The sequence below is a fragment of the Schistocerca piceifrons genome, chromosome 10 (genome assembly GCF_021461385.2).
Source record: "Schistocerca piceifrons isolate TAMUIC-IGC-003096 chromosome 10, iqSchPice1.1, whole genome shotgun sequence".
Taxonomy (NCBI): Eukaryota; Metazoa; Arthropoda; class Insecta; order Orthoptera; family Acrididae; genus Schistocerca; species Schistocerca piceifrons.
In genome coordinates this window covers 140040828-140061746 of record NC_060147.1, presented here as the reverse complement: position 1 = coordinate 140061746, position 20919 = coordinate 140040828, and the positions used below count along the sequence as shown (strand labels likewise).

Here is a 20919-nt window from a genome sequence, read left to right as displayed (position 1 = left end):
CTACTGTTTTTAAGTGCGAACACTTTACTTAAGTCTTGACCCCGACCGCCGTGGTTCCCAGTAGAAACAAGAAATTACTATCACAAAGAAATTTTCGCTCTGCAGCGGTGTGTACGCTGATATGAAACTTCCTGGCAGATTAAAACTGTGTGCCGGACCGGGAGTCGAACTCGGGACCTTTGCCTTTCGCGGGCAAGTGCTTTTACCGACTTAGCTGCCCCGGCACCACTCTCGACCCGTCTCCGCCGTTTTACTTCCGCCGGTACCTCGTCTGTTACCCTCCAAACTTCGCAGAAGCTCTCCTACGAAACTTACAAGACAAGCCCTTCTGAATGAAAGAACATTCCGGTGGGTAGGAGACGAGGTAACGGCAGAAGTAAAGCTCTGAGGAGGGTTCGTGAGTCGTGCTTGGGTAGCTCAGTCGGTAGAGGACTTGCCCACGAAAGGCAAAGATCCCGAGTTCGAGTCTCGGTCCAGCATTCAGTTTTAATCTGCCACAAAGTTTCAAGAAATTACTATAACCAACCTTGATTCTAGTCCCAACAACGCGTTTTGGAAGTTCATACCACAGTCCTCAGATGGATGTACATCAGCTGAGGGAGGATGTTCATGAAAAATGAACATAATTTAAAAGATGCAGCAAATCCACTATTTTGAAGATACAGCAATGAAATTTTGTGTCGTTCTTTAAGTGCAATTTACACATTTATTTTTAAATTCCTTGGATTGCATATATTTAACTCTTATATGGACCTTAAAAATTTTATCTTCAAAAAATATGTGTATCTTTTTCCCAGATACTGTTAAAGAGATTTCTACAAAATTTTCACTCATTAGTCTCTTTGCATGTCGTAAACTTCTCGCATAAGTTTTTTTTCAATATATCGAATAGGACAGTTTTAACAATTTTTAATTGTAATTCTGTATGTATAATATAAAAATCACGCAAAATTTCAATCACTTTGCTCCATATTTCAGATTACACTCATAACTTCAAAACGTTCTCTTTAGACGACATTTATTGGGTTTATAGAATTAAGTATTCAAAATTTCATAATTCTAGCCTTCATAAATCCTGAGAAAGAGGTACATAAACTTTTAAAAATATAGTTCTGAGGAAATGCAATTTAAAATTCAACTTAACCTTTGTCCTTATGTCGTCTCATAAGAAGGTCCCAGGTTTGTAGTCATGGTCCTCTTTCCTTTCAGGGCTTCTCTTCTGGTCTCTGGTTTTTCGCCTTCTTTCCTTTATCATGTGTTCAACTGACTTTTAAGCTGCAGAGAGGCACTGTAAATACATTTTGCTCAAGATGTCTTGAGTGAAATTTACCATCTCAAAGCCAGTTCAGCCCCCATCCTCCATAGGTTCCCACCATTAAATACAAGAACTACAATCGGTTGCAAGTGTGAAAACTGCAGTAAATGAAACTGTAGTTTTAGGACATCCTTTCCATAAGAGTGAATTCAGACTGCTCTGGATCCTGAGTTTTACCGTGGAGTTATGTTTTTAGTGTAAATGATAATTAATTGAAACCCTCAGCTGCCGAGAGGTGGTGTTGATATACCTCGATGGGAACAGCGGACAATGTGTGCCCCGACCGGGACTCGAACCTGGGATCTCCTGCTTACATGGCAGACGCTCTATCCATCTGAGCCACCGAGGGCACAGATGAATAGCGCGACTGCAGGGACTCATCAATGGTATCTGTTCATTCGAGAACAGTTACTATCTTCATATATACTTTTTTAGTTGTTCAGGATGTGCCAGAAGCCTGTAACTGGGTCCAACAGTATCCACGATATAATTTGGAAGCCTATCTTTATGAGTGTTGGGACTGTCATCCCTCCGATCCTATCGATATGAAGCTCAGCTACTGTGGCACAAATGATGAATGGGATCTTCATCTGTTGACACCATGTGGAAATATGTAGCTCATACTGCACTTCCTATAACTCTTTCTGACAGTGGCATTCTTGTGTGATGAAAGAAGCGAACATTTGCGTAAACTTCCGCCGGCAGCACAAGGCAAAACAAGAATTACTACTTCACAAACAAATCAGCTGGTTTGTTATTGTTTCTAAAATCAAAAATGGCTCTGAGCACTATGGGACTTAACTTCCGAGGTCATCAGTTCCCTAGAACTTAGAGCTACTTAAACCTAACTAAGTTAAGGACATCACACTCATCCATGCCCTAGGCAGGATTCGAACCTGCGACCGTAGCGGTCGCGCAGTTCCAGACTATAGCGCCTAGAACCGCTCGGCCACTCCGGCCGTCATTGTTTCTAAGATACGAAACACTCATTTGATCTGTAATACCAAAGAGTAGATATTGCAGCTTCTAGATGTATCCCGTAAAAGTTTAGGTCGTGGGATCGTCGTTCATCAAGTTAGTATTGAAGTGTTGCTTCAAAAAGTGTGGTGGGAAGGTCGCGTCACGAACTTAATTATTTTGCAGGCACACATCACTGAAACTTCGGCAACTTATTATGCGTGAGTTGTACTAATAAATTAAAAATAAATTGAAAAATTGGCATTGTCAGTCAATTTGATGAACGTCCTCCCTTAATAAGGAATGGACGTGTTGTTTGTACGACTTCTGGTACCATGTGTCCCTGTCACCCAGTAGTCACGGACAACTTTTCCAGCCATACTTACATCAGATGAACTTCCTACACTTTGATTCGCAGTTCAGGTCGTAAAGTGCGTGTACTGCACACAGGGCTGGAAAAGTAGTCTCTGCCCACAGAAAGACAGAGTCTGACCTAGTAGATAGTGTCGGAAGTTCCATGCGGCTTTTCGCGGATGATGCTGTAGTATACAGAGAATCTGCAGCATTAGAAAATTGCAGCGAAATGCAGGAAGATCTGCAGCGGATAGGCACTTGGTGCAGGGAGTAGCAACTGACCCTTAACATAGACAAATGTAATGTATTGCGAATACATAGAAAGAAGGATCCTTTATTGTATGATTATATGATAGCGGAACAAACACTGGTAGCAGTTACTTCTGTAAAATATCTGGGAGTATGCGTGCGGAACGATTTGAAGTGGAATGATCATATAAAATTAATTGTTGGCAAGGCGGGTGCCAGGCTGAGATTCATTGGGAAAGTTCTTAGAAAATGTAGTCCATCAACAAAGGAGGTGTCTTACAAAACACTCGTTGAACCTACACTTGAGTGTTGCTCATCAGTGTGGGATCCGTACCAGGTCGGGTGGACGGAGTAGATAGAGAAGATCCAAAGAAGAGCGGCGCGTTTCGTCACAGGGTTATTTGGTAAGCGTGATAGCGTTACGGGGATGTTTAGCAAACTCAAGTGGCAGACTCTGCAAGAGAGGCGCTCTGCATCGCGGTGTAGCTTGCTGGCCAGGTTTCGAGAGGGTGCGTGATGTAGATGTAGAACTCATACTGGCTGACGGTAATGTTAGCCGTCAAGACTCAGACGCCGCACTGCTGTGTTCCTCAGAAATCCGTTTTTAGACAACTCTTACTTCAAAAACGCGTGAACGACCTGAGCTTCGGGGGCCACATTTTACCGTTTCTACAAGGGTTGCCCAGAAAGTAATGCATCGCATTTTTTTCTTCAACAAATTTTTATTTAACATAGTGGGGTTCACACACGGAAGAATGGTGTTTCATCTACACACCCTATTTTCCACGTAATCTCCATCCCGTTCCATGGCCTTCCTCCAGCGCGAAACAAGGGCGTGTATTCCCTGTCAGTACCAATCCTTGTCCTGGTGGCAGAGCAAGTGCTTCACTGCATGAATCGCTTCCACATCGTCCTCAAAATATCTTCCACGAGTGACATCCTTTAGTGACCCAAATAAATGGAAGTCTGAGGGGGCTGGGTCACGCCTCTAGGGTGTGACAGCCGTGGATGGTCTCCCCGACCGCTGCAAATCGTGGAGCTCCGCCGAACCGCCTTCAGATGACCTCACCCTTCGTGCCCGGCGACAACTCAACTGCTGTCGACATCATATGCTCCAGAGACTTCGCACAAGCGTTTGTGTATATTCCCCACAGTTTCTTTTTCTCCAGCGAGAAATTCAATGACGACACATTGCTTGTAACGTACATCACCTACAAAACGCCGTTTTGAAACTGTCCTGCGGCTACTCTACTGTCGGAAGTGACGGAAACTTGGCGCGCTCACTTGGGAGACTTCATATAATACATAGATAACGTTTCGCGTTCCTAGAATTGATTTCGCCTGAGAAGGAAAATGCGGTGCATTACTTTCTGGGTAACCCTCGCTCATTATTATCAAGTCGTTCTGTTCGTATTTGAGCAATACGGGAAGCACACCCGCTAATCAACGTGGTCGACATTGGTTCACCGTAAAAAGGATTAATATAAATACAAATGAAACACTCAGCAACTACTGTGGTGGTAGCCGTAGGGCAACGTCTAGATTTCATGACTGACAAAGAGCTCACCTAGCGGAAACGCAATTGTGGAAAACTTTCGTGTACCACATAGTAGCTCAGAAAATAAAAATCCATAACAAGAAAACAGGGATGTGACCTTCCAGGTAGTCTCAGACCAGCGTACACTCTTGTGCACTGTGAAAGCTTAATTCTGGACATTCCCTCAGGTTGTGGCTGAGTCTCTTCTCCGCAGTATCTGTTCTTCCAGGAGTCCTACTCCCGCAAGGCATGCAGGCGAACTTCTCTGAAGTCTGGATGGCGGTTGATGAGGTACTGGCGGAAGTAAGACTGTGAGGGCGGGTCGTCGGGACAGTTTATTGCTCACTCTTTCACAGCTAAATGCTGGGTATGATGTGCAAGCTGCAGGCTCGTCGTACTACTCCAAGACAGTGCAAGAGCAGTTACGAAATCAAGTAAGAATCTGGTCCACTGCATACCCTCTCTTCGTCCAGCAGTAAAAATTAGCTTAAGACACAAAGCCCACAGTTTGCAGTTCTCAAAAAAAAAAAAAAAGGGCAGAGAGGACATTACGAGCTGTCGATTATCCAAAATATGGAACCATTTTCCAATTTTCCAGTAGCTCCACTGAATATGTGCATTATGGTGTCAACGTCAACCAGTACTATGCTACAAATCCTGCAGCAGTAAATATTCAGAGGAAAAATTTGGGATAAACCTAAGACGGCAGTTTCGCTGTTCAGTTAGCTACTGTCCTTTCTGATGCTGCAGAATGGATGTGCTTAGCTGACAGGACATATAAGTCAGATAGCTAATGAACATCTAGTTATTACTGTTTTAACCATTTTCAAGTACCTACAGCTTTCACATGGTCAGGAATCTTAAGCTTATGCCATACATTATTATTGTTGTATTTCCATTCTATTCTCTGTATATTTGTAGTCGTGTATGTTCATAATAGTGGAAGGTTGACACAGCTGTTGCATTTTTGACCGGCGCAGTTCGTCTCTTCATGCATCAGCGTATAGTTGATATCTGACGCTCAGCTATTACAATTTACGAGATGCTTGTAGAGTCCAGCATAGCCTACCGATTTCGGTGCTGATTAGGAAATGACGTTTCTGTTTTATGGGCGCGGTTCCTGCTAGCTTTTCTCTGACATTTTAAGAATCGTAAAAAAACCTGAGTTTATGAACTACATAGTCATTATCACTAGAGCGCCCAATACGTGTTGGAAGTTATATTAACTAGCTCCTTTTCTTTTTTTCTGCAATGTTAATGTTACTGCTAGAGGCTCATGACTCCCAAAGCACGATTTGTATTTCGAATTCCGCAGTGTGTTTAAGCATATACAAGTTAGAGCACCTAAGGTTTCCACATCAGACTCCTTTTTATATATTGATGATCCACTGTAGCCCAAGCGAATAGCAAAGTGAAGGCCACCATATCTTGATTGTTTTTTCACTAAGGCGTTTTTGTTCCGACAATTCCGTGAGACCAAGCTGTGGTATTAATGTTTGCAATAGTAGGTCTAGCAAGAAGCAAGACAAAGTAGAAATGGATTTAATATTTAGATTTTCTGCCGCTATAACCTTGAACTGACCTATGGCCCATGTAAAATTTCATACCTATACCCACAGCAAAATGCTTCGCGAAGATGGCAGATGAGTATGACACAAAGAGAATTTATGGTTTCATGGTACCTTCCTTGAAGTTTATGATTGTGGTGATGGTGGGGGTGGTGGTGGGGGTGGTGGTGGTGGTAGTGGCAAGGCATAGAACATTATGATGCTGGCATACCACAATGCTTAACTCCCCTGACATTTATGTTGGATTAACTGTGCATGGTAACAACGACATCAGCTCCAGCTTTATCACAGTACCATACTTCTTAAGAGGTATTTGATAAACAGCAAGTGATTCTGCATACTCTGTTGAATACATGTGCTATGCACTTCTATGCTCTTGGAGAGGATTATAAAGGAATGTTGGGAAGTGTAGCAACTGGTAGAATGAATTTAACACCAGAGTTTACTTTTACAAAAATGACTTCACTATATTTCAGTATAAAAAAGGAAAAATGAGACATGACGCGAAAGACACGTATAAAACACACACATATGGAAGTGATGGCTGTTACGATGCAATGGCTATACATACTTACAAATAAACAGAAAACAGAAGTAAAAAAAGGAGAAGAAGGCGCATCTATGAGGCGTGTCGTCGGCGACAAGGAGGACGTGATGGGTGAGATGTGCTGTACAACGTTTCGGCGCGCCGGAGCGCCGCAGTCTTCAGGGCGAAGAAGACTACCGCGCGACGCTGAAGCTGCGCCCGTCCACACTGGAGGACGGTAAGGGACGGGGTCCCGAGCGGCCGGCACCGCTCTGCCGCCTCCTGGAAGACGCGGAAGAACCTGTGTTGTCCAGGGGCTTCCATGTCAGACAGCAACGCTCGAGGGTGTGGTGGACAACACTAGAAGCGTCAGCCAGAGGGTGGTGTGTCTCCGGCCGTGGAGCTCTTCCGTGCTTCTTTCCTAGGCGAACGCTGCATTGTGCCGTCGTCTTCCAGGACTGCAGAGAGCGGAGTGGCAGCTCTTCTGGTCGGCGTGTCCCCGGTGGTCTTCGGACGTCCCTCCGTGCGAAGGTGGCGCTCCAGTGTCGCACTGTGTATGTCCAGATATCTGCCCCGGTTAGCTGCGCCTAGCCGCCGATGTTTACTTCTTCCAGCCGGCGTTCACCCCGTATCCGTAGCTAGGGTGAGGCTGGTGTACCGGCACGGGGAAAGGCACTTTGACGGGATAGGGGCGGTCGACGGGTACCTTCACGGGGTACGGGTGGGGCACGGGGACTGGACGGTCCACGGGGACTTTGACGTGGACGGGGTAGGGCTGCGGCACGGGCACCTGCACGGGGACCTTCACTTCGACTGGGTACGGCTGAGGCACGGGGACCTTCACCGGAACTTCGACCCTCTTCTCGACTGGGTACGGCTGTGGGACCGGCACTTGAACTGGCACCTCAACGCGCTTCTCCACCGGGTACGGCACCTTGACGTGCACAGGGTAGGGCCTGTCGACGGGTACTTTGACCTCCACTGGGTACGGCTGAGGCACAGGAACGGGCACTTGGACTGGTACTTCGACACGCTTCTCGACTGGGTACGGCTGTGGCACGGGCACCTTCACTGGTACAGGAACGGGCCTGTCGACGGGAACCTTGACGTGAACTGGGTAGGGCTGTGGCACGGGAACTGGGCGGTCGACTGGGACTTTGACGTGGACCGGGTAGGGCTGAGGCACGGGGACTGGCCTATCTACCGGGACTTGGACAGGGACGGGGTGCGGTACAGGGACCTCCACGCGCTTCTCCACCGGGTACGGCTGCGGTACCGGCACCTTCACTTCGACGGGGTACGGCTGCGGAACGGGGACCTTCACGTGGACGGGGTACGGCCTGTCGACAGGTACTTCGACACGCTTCTCCACTGGGTACGGCTGAGGAACCGGTACTTTGACGTGGACGGGGTAGGGCTGAGGTACTGGGACGGGTACCGGCTTCTCGACGGGGTAGGGCTGAGGTACTGGTACTCTGACGTGAACTGGGTACGGCCTGTCGACGGGTACCTTGACTTCGACTGGGTAGGGTTGTGGGACCGGGACCTTGATGTGGACGGGAACGGGCACCTCGACACGCTTTTCCACTGGGATGTGCACGGGAACGGGTCGGTCGACAGGGACTTTGACTTCGACAGGGTACGGCTGGGGCACCGGGACTTCGACACGCTTTTCTACCGGGTAGGGTTGTGGAACTGGGACCTTGATGTGGACGGGGTACGGCTGTGGCACGGGGACCTTCACGTGCACCGGGTAGGGCCTATCGACCGGAACGTGTACGGGAACCTTCACTTCGACCGGCACCTCTACGCGCTTCTCCACGGGGTAGGGCTGCGGGACGGGGACCTTGACCTCGACGGGGTAGGGCTGCGGCACTGGGACTTTGACGTGGACGGGGTAGGGCCTGTCGACGGGCACCTGCACCGGGTAGGGCACTCGGACCTCGACCCGCTTCTCCACCGGGTAGGGCACCTTGACGTGCACGGGCACCGGGTGCGGCACGGCCACTTCGACGCGCTTCTCCACGGGGTAGGGCTGCGGCACGGGCACTTTCACGTGGACGGGGTACGGCCGGTCGACGGGCACCGGCACCTTCACCACGGTCTTGACGTGCTCGCCGTAGCGGGCGTAGCCGCCGCCGCCGCCGCCGCCGCCGCCGTAGCCGCCGCCGTAGCCGCCCCCTATCAGACCGCCGCCGATGGCGCCGCCCCCGAAGCCGCCGCCGAGGCCGCCCCCGAAGGCGGGCAGCGACTGTCCGCCCAGGACGAGGGCGTCGGCCACCTGCGAGCCGTAGCCGCCGAGGCCGTAGCCCAGCCCCAGGAGGCCGCGCTTCACCGGCTGCGCCTTGGCGTCCTTCTGCTCCTCCTCCGACGACGACGACGCCGCCTTCTTCTCCTCTGCGGCTGCCACCAGCACCGCTAGTGACACCGCGAGGACGTATAGCACCTGCAACAGCCGGAACGGTGCGGTGGTTAAAGAAGAGCAGCAAGGTTACCGCGCTGTTTACGGGAATTGGGAAGGAAACGAAAAAGGACAGGGAAGTCGCGAAAGGTTACAAGAACTAATACCGATATGAATATGTTGCTAACACGTTAGTGCGGCCCAAAAACCCGCACACACCAACAAGTGACATCTTAACCGACTTTCGACATCTGTACGTGGCACACAGCAGCATGTCTGAGAAAACGGTAGAGAGAGAGAGAGAGAGAGAGAGAGAGAGAGAGAGAGAGAGAGATAAGAGATATAAGAGATCTGCCACTGACATGTCACCCACCATCTGTTGACGACGAATGTTAAGGTGAAGCGCCATTTCTAGGATCGAGGCACGCCGAACTGCTGTTACTCCTTCAGTATTTTCTCCTATATTGTTCACTAGCTGCCTGTGGAACGCAATAGTGCGGCGTCTGATCCCTTGCCGTCTAACATTACCTTCAGCCAGTATGAGTTACGGTTACACGTGGGTCTGTCTTTCGGTCGGCAGAGAATGCTTTTCCACCCATATTCATGGACATAAATTTACGAGCTGAACTGCGAATGAAGTTTGGCTTATTTCAGTACATAGGAAGTTCGTCTGAGGGAAGTTTGCCTGGAAACGTTTATATCTGCCGCACAAAGTGGTTGGCCCTGTGCCTTGTTGATACTCATAGCGAATGCAAGGCGCATGGGAAACTGCAGTCTCTTGTCGAAGGGCTTATTTGAATGATTGGGTTTCAACAGAACGCGACGAACGAATACGTCTTCACCTTGCGGCATACCCCGTGCTGATGGTTGTTTTTACTGCGTTCAGCAGTAGGTTTTTTAACGGCCAGCCTCTTTCCGCTGCAAGTGTAACAACGGCAACTGATCAATAAGCACCAGTTAGCAATCATGTTCCTGTCAAATTCGGGAGTTTTCGCATTATGTAGTGACGTCTGGTTGTACTATCTCCAAGTTGGATATTGGCCCTGTAACTTAGTCTTGCAATAGGAACAACAGTTCATCACAATATATTTTGTTTTTTAGCCGTATAATTTTTCATTTATTTTTTTCATTGTTTCATCTGAATGTAGAAATTTGGAGTAAATCGTCCAGGAACTTTGAAGTAGGCCTAAATTGGTCAAGTACTTTTCGACATGTTTGGTAACTGCTCATCCTTAATATATTAAGTACATATTTCAAGTCAGATTACGAAACCTTATGTAGACAGTGATCTTCCTCTTGTCTTGAAAGTAAAGTGTGCAAAATTTCATCAGTTTCGGAGTAAAGCTGTACATTTTTATAAAGAGACAAACGAACGGTCTATAGATGTGCTACGACTATAATTGTAAGTGCAGCTTTTAAACCCTCGTCCGGAAGACACGGTCGAGGATGTTACAACGTTAAGATGCATGTGAATGAAGCTTATCTGCTGTTTCGCACTGAGACATTGGTCAAACATCCCGCCGTAACTATAATTGTCCGCTGATTCATCCACCAGGTGATATCGAGGGGTACCTTGCCAAGAGCAACTGATGGTGGCGTCAGTGTGAAGCAACTACCTGGGAGGGGGGAGAGTCCTTAACATTGGCCGGATGGTCTGCAGCGTTCCAATCACTTCGCGAATGGTGAGCAGTTTGGCTCGGGAAGTGGCGGCAAGTATTGTTCGACTGGGCAAGACTCCAGATCCTGCCACCATCTACGGAATATCTGTTAGTGAGATGCTTTGGCGCCAGGCGGCCCGTTGTGTAGGCTGGTACATCTTCCTATGGCCTTACAGAGCTGAGTTTGCTTTCCCGTAGGATTGCCTGTGCTAAGCTACACGTCTATGATGCTTATGTTCGTCCTTGCGCCGTTGCATTGAGTGACCGTTTCACCCTGCAGGACAAAAGCGCTTCGTTCAGCAAGCACGAGAGTGTTCCGCACTTGCTCAGCAATCTCCAGTGGCAGGCGCTACACGAGAGGGGGTGTGTGCATCACGGATAGGTTCACCGCTCAAATTCCGCATGAGTACCTCCCACGAAGAGTCCAACAAGGTGTCACTCTCTCCCACCGCCGTCCCCCACCACGCTAGACGAGAAAATCAGAGTAGTAGGAAGTCACGTCTAGTCTCACCGACACTCGTTCTTCCCACGGATCGTTCTGTGATAGCAGTGTCAGAAGTACCCTCCACCACACAGTGCTAGGCGGCCTGCGGAACAGAGCACAGAGGGCGCGTCTCCTCATCGGCCAGCGATTCAGGTTCAAATGGTTCAAATGGCTCTGAGCACTATGGGACTTAACATCTATGGTCATCAGTCCCGTAGAACTTAGAACTACTTAAACCTAACTAACCTAAGGACATCACACAACACCCAGTCATCACGAGGCAGAGAAAATCCCTGACCCCGCCGGGAATCGAACCCGGGAACTCGGGCGTGGGAAGCGAGAACGCTACCGCACGACCACGAGATGCGGGCAGGCGATTCAGGGTACGGAGTGAAGAGCGCGACCTCTCATGTTGAACCTCACACAAAACATAAACAGTAACAACTGTTTGGCTGGTGGACACCTGTCCAGGCTTAGCTCAGACACGAAAGTCGTCCGTAAGTTTGTATTTCGTTCACTAGACGATGGTGTAGAACGGTAGGAAATGTGGTTCCCAGACAAAAATTAGATCGAGTGACTAATCAGGAGGTACTGGATGGAACTGGGAATAAAGAGCTTTACGGAGAAACCCGACTGAAAGAAGCAATCAGCTGGTTGGTTTGGATAGAAAGGGATCAAACTACAGAGTCATCAGTTCACTAATCGGTTCTTAGGACACGGCCTGAGACAGCAAAAAGCGGTACGTTTCGTAATAGAGAGAAATGTGGGGGGGGGGGGGGGGGGGGGGGGAGTTAGAAATTGTAGATGGATATTGAGGACGAAGAGCCTTCCACTGGCTAGAGCAGCGTGGAGAGGCGCATCAAAACATTCTTTGGACTGAAGACCACAGGAAAAAAGCGAAACTGATTGTTTGCAACTGAGTTACATTCGTAAGGTGTGTAGCAAAGACAACCAGGGAAGCTAACTAAATACCGTGGACAGAAAATGACAATTCTATTGCAAAACCGAAAAATCTGCAAACGGCACGGAACTTGTCCCGGCGGTCGAGGAACTGGGCGTCAACCTGGGCGGTGCTATCCAGTCTTCTGCGTCTCAAGTACGAACAGTTCAGTGCCACACGGTATTCACTTCTTTCAGTCTCCGGAAAGCTCCCTAGTCGATGTAGTGAGCCTCCGCCCTAGGGAGGAAGCCCTTTGATTCACGCATCAACTTCCGGGCCGCCAAAACCGATCGCGTGCCGCAGCAATTGGCCCCGCCTACGACGCGAGAGGAATATGAGTGAGTGTAACGGCTTGTAAAGCACCCGTGACGGCCAACGTTTGTGAGGACTAATGGCGTTAACGAACTTCGGCGCGGGCTATTCTTTTCGATTACGCGCGGTTCCAGTTAGGATTTGCATAAAGATGGAGTGAGGTGTCCGAGATGCAAAGCGCAGGGGGCCGGCGACGGTACGTCAGCGGCTAAGTGGCCATTAGCGTCCCCGCCGGAGCGGTCCTTAACTCCCCAGTCCGGCGCGCGGTCGTTAATTTCGTTCGGTGCTCGTTCACTCTGCGGCCGATAACGGAATGAAGCCAATTACAGCGTGGGTGGGGACACGGATACATCAACATTTTCGAAATATTTTCAGTAGCTGCTACCTCACAGCTTGCAGGTATTTATCGAGAATCGTGTTGTGCCACCGACAGCTGCTATGAAAATCTCTCTGTTATTGCTACCAGTTTTGAATATTATTAATGACCGTGATGCACAAGTTTTTCCATTACGATGCCTGTGTAAACACAGTCGTGAATGGTTGGAACGCCATATATGTATCCACGCGGATACTGTCATTGAAAAACTACATGTTCCTGATGATGACTGGTGACATTCGAAACTGGCACCAAAAGTCAAAAGTGTTGTTAGCGGCTGTCGCTGGTATAATATGATCTTTGCAACTACATTCTTGTAACTGCACAGACGGATTTAAAATGCCTTCAATAATTATAAAGCAACTACCGAAAATATGGGCACAGAAATGAGGGGAAATATGATTTTCTATTAGTATTGTAATTAGCGTTTCAAGTGATCGGTTCCTATATTTGTTACGTCATCAGGAACGTCAAGCGTTTCCCGGATGATACATTTGTCTGTAGTGATGTATTTTCCAGACAAAAGTGTATAAATATCAAGTCGAAGTTTGGAGAGTTTGCAAAGTGGTTTCAAAGACTGGGAACTTAGTTTAAACGAGCAGAAATGTAAAACCGTGCAGTTGACGATGGGATGAGCGGAAACAGCTGAGGAACGGACACTGTAGATATAGAAAGTGATTGTGATATGCTAGACAGACTTCCGTGGTCCAGAATCTATTGGGTTGCCAGTGCTGATGTCGCGTGCGAATCGCCTGTTTACCACTACGTTTACATGGGATTCGCGAATCTGGATTTCTTAAACAGATTCTCTGTTATAGCTTGTGGTTGGTCATAGTAGTATTGATCCTCGAAATGGGGTTCTAGCTGTCACATTTCCTGTGACACACAAACTTTGAAACGTGCTTAGGTTGTCAGGTTCCTATTTAATTTTAATAATGTCTGTTGTCGTGGACGGAGTTACTTTTTGAACGGCATAGAAGAAGAAGAAGAAGAAAAGTTATGAGCGTCCTGTGTTTAACTGAAGAGAATCAGACACCGTGATGACTAAATCCGAAACGGAACCACTGCTTAGCAAATTACGAGAGTAAAAAGAAGTAACATCTTGGGAAACCAATACTAGCACGGGTCCGCAAAATCATTCAGGCCTTAACACGTGAACTTGTATGCGAAAATCGGTTTGCGACATGCAGTTTTCGTAAACCTGTGTCCCATGGAAATGCAGCAGCTGGGAAGGCGCGCGCTTGTGTGTGTGTGTGTGTGTGTGTGTGTGTGTGCTGATGCAAGAGGTGTGGCCAGTCTAGCCGGCCAGGCGAGCGGAGAGCTGCCAACCGGTCTGGTCTAGGAGCTTCATCCGCGAGTGTGTGTGGTGTGGTGTGGTGTGTGTGTGTGTGTGTGTGTGTGTGTGTGGTTGTCCGCAGGAGAAAGTGAGGCATCGTGTCGCGTCGCGCAGGACGAGTTACGGCCGGGGTCACTCGCTGGCTGCTCTGTATGGCTGTGGGCGCCTCCATCCACATCTCATCGCCGCATTCCTTGTGTGACAGCCTCGCTTGTTTTCCCTTTAGGGTTTAACGTGCTGGGGACGCGGACCTGAGTCACCTCACTTCCGCAGTGGTCTTCGTTAAGACCAATCAACGTACTCCCTTTTTGTTATATTATTTCATAAACATGTAACCTCCGTAGTTAGGTTAAGTAACCTTTCACTACTCACTCAGTATATGCATGTAATCTGCAGAATTCTTCTATAACATCTCATTACAAAAAGGAGCACTAGTTTCTTGTCTGCAGTCTATCGTCCCCGTTTCACTTGCATGTAAGGTTGCACTCCAAACAAATACTTTCACAAAAGACTTCATAAAATATCATAATATTTTTCCCCTTTACATCAACGCATTACTTGCTACTGTCGGTCTAAATTGTGTCTTCCTTACGTCTGCTCTCGCCAGTTCTTTTGCTGCCCACATGGTGAACCTACTTGTCCACCTTTTGCATCTCATTTCTTAATCTGAATGCGCCGTCATTGCCTGATTTAAAATTCAATTACACTCCATTACTCTTCTTTTACCTTTCTTGATATTCTGCCACGGTCGCAGGTTCGAATTCTGCCTCGGGTATGGATGTGTGTGATGTCCCTAGGTTACTTAGGTTTATGTAGTTCTGTTCTAGGGGACTGATGACCACAGATGTTAAGTCCCATAGAGCTCAGAGCCATTTGAACCATTTTAGCTCTTTTCAAGACACAATTCATTCCATTTAACTGCTCTTTTAACTGCTTTGTTCACTGCGACAGACTTTCAACGTCTTCGGCAAAATTCAGAGTTCTTGCTTCTTGCCTCTGAATTTGCAAATCTGTTTTTGGTTTGATTACTGCTTGCTGGATGTACAGATTCAATAACATGCGGGATAGGCTCTGTCCACGTCTAACTCCATTCTCAACCACAGCTTGCCTGGCATGTCCTTCGACACTTAGAATTGAAGTTTAGTTTCTGTTCAAGTTGTTACTAAGCTTTCGTTCACTGTATTTTACACTTGCTGTCTTCAAAACTTCAAGCACTATAGTTCGGTGGATATTGTCAAAGTTTTCTCCAAATCTGCAAATGGTACAAGTGCGGGTTCGTTTCCGTGGTCTTACTTTTGTACAGGAGACAAACATATCTTCCCCGAGTTGGGCTTCTACTTGTCGTTCCCTCAATCTGTAGAAATTTCGAGTTTGAAATTTCCGACTTCCGAAAGCCGTATTTTGGCGGTGCTCACACCTCACAGGTCCTGCCTTTTTTGGTACTGAGGTTATTACAAGCATCTCCCTCATTTATCCATCATGCCAGGTGGAAATGTTCTGTCACGGTTGGTTCTCCCAGGGGCCTTAATCAAAACGTATTTGAGGTGACTAACCCTGCTGAGTGCAGTCAGTGTCAGCACACACAACTGCTGCAGCCACGTCCCGTGCGAGAATCGACCTCGCGAAACCTGCTGTGTAGCCCTGCAGTGTCACGTGAGGACCGTAATATTAGGATGGGACGGACTCTGCATCGGGAGATGCCTGCCGCGCGCACTTGGCACGGGTGCCACGCCCTCGCGGTTCGGTGAGCGGTCCTTGGCAAGTGGCGCGTCAGCCGGCACTGCTGCGGCCTGCCCGCGTCACGTCGGACTTCAGAGGCGCCGCCGCCGCCGCCGCCGCCGCCAACAACATCCGCGAGGCGCCTCACGTTGCTGCGACCCGCTCTCGCGCATCACTCGCGCAAATCGCCGGCAGCGCGTTTGCTCCGGAATGCAACGCGAGGGAAAGCCGGCACCGACCCGGCCGTCTGCATGACGGACGGACGGACGGACGGACGGACGGAAACAGCGGCCACGATTTACGGCGGAGAAAGCGGCCGTCCGGTCAGATTCGCTCCCACCTCTCCTACCCGACACGCCACGTGTAAAGATCGGCTATTACATCGGTGCTCCGGAAGACGAGGAAAGTGCAGCCCACAGCGACGTTCTCCTGCGTCTCCAGACTGAGTAGCGGACGGTGGGTATCGTCAGGAGTGTCTCAGGGATGCGTGACAGGACCACTGTTACCTTCTACGTACTGAATAATGTGGTGGACAAGTGGGCAGCAGTCTTTACAGATGATGCTGTGGTGTACAGGCAGGTGTCGAAGTTGAGTGAGTGTAGGATGATACAAGATAAGCTAAACAAACTTTGTAGTTGCTGTGGTGTATGGTAGGTAGCTAGGAATATAGCGACTGAGTAGGAAAAACAATACCGTAATGTCCGCTTACAGCATTAGTAGTGTCGTCTTTGACACAGTCACGTTGATTAAATAGCGGAGTTTAACGTTGCAAAGCGATATTAAATGGAACGAGAATGTGAGGTGTGTGGTAGGAACGGCGAATGGTCGACTTCGGTTTATAGGAAGAGTTTGGGAAAGTGTGGTTCATTTGTAAAGGAGGCTGAAAAAGAAACTAGAGGGACCCATTCTTGAGTACCGTTCGTGTGTTTGGGACCTGTACCGGGTCGGAATAAAGGAAGATATCGAAGCAATTCAGAGGTGGGCTGCCCGCGTTACCGGCAGGTTCCAACAAAACGCAAGTGTTAGCGGGCTTTGCTTCGAGGACTCAAATTGCAATCCTTGGAGGGAACGCGACTTCCTTTTCGAGGAACAAAACTGAGAAAATTTAGAGAACCGGCATTTGAAGCAGCCTGCAGAACGACCGTACTGCTGCCAACAAATGTTGCGCGTGAGGACTTTGTTACTGATATAACTGCAGCGTACCACATCTCAACGAGTACTGTGAGAGCGCGGGACAGTTGTTTTGTAAACATGTTGTGTATCTTTTGTAGACAATTACGGTTCTCCAGTAAGGGTCTCTACATCTCCCTGGAGAGCTGTAGCGGGAGGCATTGCAATACATCCAACAAATAAATAACGGCGTAGGCTGCTAGTGCTACTGTGCGATGTAGAGATGGGCTCACAGAGGAGTCGTCATCGGCCGCATCAGACAAGTGAGAACGTTGATGACTCGAAAAAGATTGAGTCTTATGAGATGTTGACGTACAGCTTGTTGCGTTGGAGCCAACGGCCAAGAATTGTTTGTGGGTTAGCGATAGTAACTAGACAGCGGAAACAGGTATAAACATTATCGATGTAGCATGAGCATTTCAGTAAAATAAACATTATTGTTAGGCGGGCTACGCTTCACTCCGTTCAATAAACACACACACACACACACACACACACACACACACACACACACACATTCATTTTAATTTTTGGCTGAGTGGACATTTTTATCGAAGGACGTTTTCCCAGGAATAAATTAATACGGTTCCAATCCCCCAATTCTTCGGGAGGTTTCCAGTGGTTGTAAGCTGTATACCGCAACTGGTAACAGCCTAATATTTGTTCGCACTTGGGATCCCCCATCTACGCCGCTGTCAGCTCGTCTGATACTTAAATATCTTCAACATTTCGCGGCCCTGCCAGCAACTGTGTAAATATTAATTTTAATAATTAACAGCCTCAGTTGCACCGTTTACCTAGAATTTACTTAGGTTTCAGTCGGTATAACCCAACCTTATTCAGAATAACAGTAACTACCGTCTTTCCATAGGGGACATCGTCAAGCTAAAACTAAAAATTCATAAATTATCGTCAGACTACAAAACTTATCTGGAACTGCCTCGGCCCCACTTCGCTACCGCGATGCGGCAGCCACGAGTGCTGTACTGGAACTCAACTCTGAAGAAGGTTGGGTTATCCCGACTGAAACCTAGGTAAATTCTAGGCAAACAGTGCAACTGAGGCTGTTAATTATTAAAATTAAAATTAACGTGTGATACTTGGCTGAACAGAAGAACAACTCTTCATTTGGCCGGATCTCGAACATTCCACACCACTCCTAGCTGTGGAGAATGGAAAGAGTAAGAAGTAAAACAAAGCAGAGGCAGGATACCACCCCCAAGTAAACTGCAGCGATATAATTCGATAACTGCTGAACGTGGTCAGGTTTTTTACTCGTTTTCACGGAGAGGAATATTCCTGCCCCCTCCAAAAGCAATGGCATTTTCAGCAGCCATGCCAAACGGGCGTTCACCTTGCGAACTCTGCAGCTACTTCTCACCCGACAGGGGAGGGAGGACAGTGATGGACTCCCGACGTGATCTGCCCGCCGTCCGCGAACCGGCGGCTGCAGAGTGAAAGTGCGGGTTCCTGAAGAGGTGCCCGGCAGGACGGAACGAGTTCGCACCCCGCCGCGGCGCACCGCAGGAATCACGGCGCGACGCATCCTGGTCCCGCTTCCTGGCCCGGCGAAAGCTGGCGGGCCGCCCTGGCGGACCGGTCGCTCTGCTAGCACGCCACACCTCGGGGGTCCGGGCGCCCCACACAAAGAGGCGAGCCGAGGCGAGCCGCTTTCCCTGCCGCGACATCTGCCGACTCGCACTCCGTAATTAACGAACCGGCCGCCTCTGACACGGTTCCCGCACTCTCGCTCCTTACTGCCCCGCCGCTCCTTTTGGTCAGCCCGAGCTGCGACGGGTCTGAGGTCTCCAGTAACCAAAGCCTATCTTATGTCGAAACCTACTCGTACATTTACATACTGGAATCCACAGTCTCAAGTCCCCCGCAAGATAACATCCCGTACTGTTTACAATTTCAGGCTGCCGACATCGTGCTACGACATTTGCAGGCATATTGCCGTATGTGAAGCTTTCACGCGCCCAATTTTCTGTTACCCCAGGCCTTTGTGTATTCATGAAACTTGACATTCTCACTTAGATCACGCGATCTAACTTATTCAAACAACTTTTTATTAAAACTATCTTGATCGCACTAAATACAGGTGTAACACCAAAGTTCACGATTTCGGCACCCAAACAGTCAGGATCAAAACTAAGAAAAGAACTAAAGTGAAAATTTTGTTAAATATATAATTAAAAAAAGGCATAAATGCGAAAATATACTCATCCGATTTGTTAGAAAATAACCTGTCATTACATTTAATAGTTCTCTTTTTTCACTTCTGATGATGACTGTTTAGTATTCGAAACTTCTCAAATGCGTCATTATTTTAGTACGACCAATACAGTTCTAATGGAAACACGTTTCCTTGTGTGTTATTCTGTGCTTTACCTGAGGTATTCATTTCAGGCACATATATCCTTCATTCTCAAAAAAATTTAAGTGCGCACGCAGCTGTAGATTTATCCTTACAACGGGCTGTCCTGTTTGCATCTACATACCTAGCTGGCAACCAACTGTGCGGGGAACCAGTCTCGTTTTGATAGTATTCGCACAGGTGTCTCGAAATCTTCCACAGTGCGATGTGTTTTCCTCAGTCAGCACTGTACTTGTTCACTGTAATGTCATAGCGTGTTTCCGATAACGGCCTTAAGACGCCAAGTCCAGTGATATCGTGGTCGAGTAGTAATATATACTGATGAGCCAAAACATTATGTCCACCTGCTTAATAGCTTGTTTGTCCGTCTCTGGAAGGAAATACATCACTAATTCTGCCCATCAGAGTCCGAAAGTTTGTTGGTAGCTGTGGCATGTAATTCGCGTAAATACAGGGCCGCTGATTTGAGTACGCGGTGATGGCACCTCTAGCGACCCAGATGGGTTCCATAGGATTTACATGATGCGAATTTTGTCGCCGAGACATCAACGTGAGATCATGATAATGCTGCTCAAATCACTGTGGCAAGGTTCTGGCTCCGAGACACGGACAATTATACTGCCGCAAGATGACATCTCCGTCGGGAAAGAAATCGAGCATGAAAGGATGTAGGTGGTTTGCAGCTGTCAGTATGTCTTCCATTACCACACAGATCCTATGCAAACGCAGGAGAACCTCTCCCACAGTATTATACTGCTCCAACCAGCCTGCGTCCGTGGCGAGCTGCACGTTTCGAGCCGCCGATCACCTCGATGACGGCCTTTGTAGAGACGACCACCGACCTAGTGTAGCAAAACTGTGATTCACCCGAAGAGCCGACACGTTTCCATTGATGGACGGTAGAATCCCGATGGTTCCGTGCCCTCTGCAATCGTAACTGACGATGCCGTCGGGTCAACATGTAAACAAGTGTCTGATTTACTGCGGAGCTCCGTGTTCAGCGATGCACGCTGTGGTCCGGAACACTGGTCCGTGTGCCAGCAATGCGCTCTTTCCGGTAGAGACGCCGCAGATCACCATCTATCCCACTTTATAGAGCAGCCAGGGCGCCGATCCCCACGTTCTGTGAAGAGTCGAGGACGTCCTGTCATTTAGCACCTACTGGTAGTTTCACTGTCCTACCTCTTTCTGTAGGTGCTCACGACAGTAGTTGGTGAACATTCGACCACCTTCGCCGTTTCCGAGATCCTCGTTCAGATGCTCTGCATAATAGTAATCTGGCCTTTGTCAGAGTCGCTTATCTCACTAGATTTTCCCGCTTGCAGCCCATATCTTCGTTAGGGTAATTCCCCTCCGTGTTTTGTTTTAACACGTCACGTGACCGCAGTGCCACCAGGCGGTATTCAACGTCGCGGTGGACAGTGGACAGTGGTCAGCAGTGGTCATAATGGCACAAATGGCTCTGAGCACTATGGGACTCAACTGCCGTGGTCATCAGTCCCCTAGAACTTAGAACTACTTAAACCTAACTAGCCTGAGGACATCACACATCCATGCCCCAGGCAGGATTCGAACCTGCGGCCGTAGCGGTCGGGCGGTTCCAGACTGTAGCGCCTAGAACCGCTTTGCCACCCCGGCCG

The 20919-nt window shown here is 48.4% G+C and overlaps 1 protein-coding gene and 1 non-coding gene across 2 annotated transcripts in view; both read right to left on the bottom strand.

Annotated features, from left to right (window-relative positions):
- Positions 1 to 1590: 1590 nt before the first annotated feature.
- On the bottom strand, positions 1591 to 1665 carry Trnat-ugu. The gene has a single exon. It is a non-coding gene; the product is annotated as a tRNA-Thr (tRNA).
- A 4756-nt stretch (positions 1666 to 6421) lies between these two features.
- Positions 6422 to 20919, bottom strand: part of LOC124718832 (proline-rich extensin-like protein EPR1) — a 36835-nt gene continuing 22337 nt past the window's right edge. Inside the window, exon 2 of the mRNA XM_047244455.1 lies at positions 6422 to 8952. Coding sequence (XP_047100411.1) covers positions 7108 to 8952 — 1845 coding nt within the window. The 3' untranslated portion in view covers positions 6422 to 7107. The remainder of the gene's footprint in view (positions 8953 to 20919) is intronic.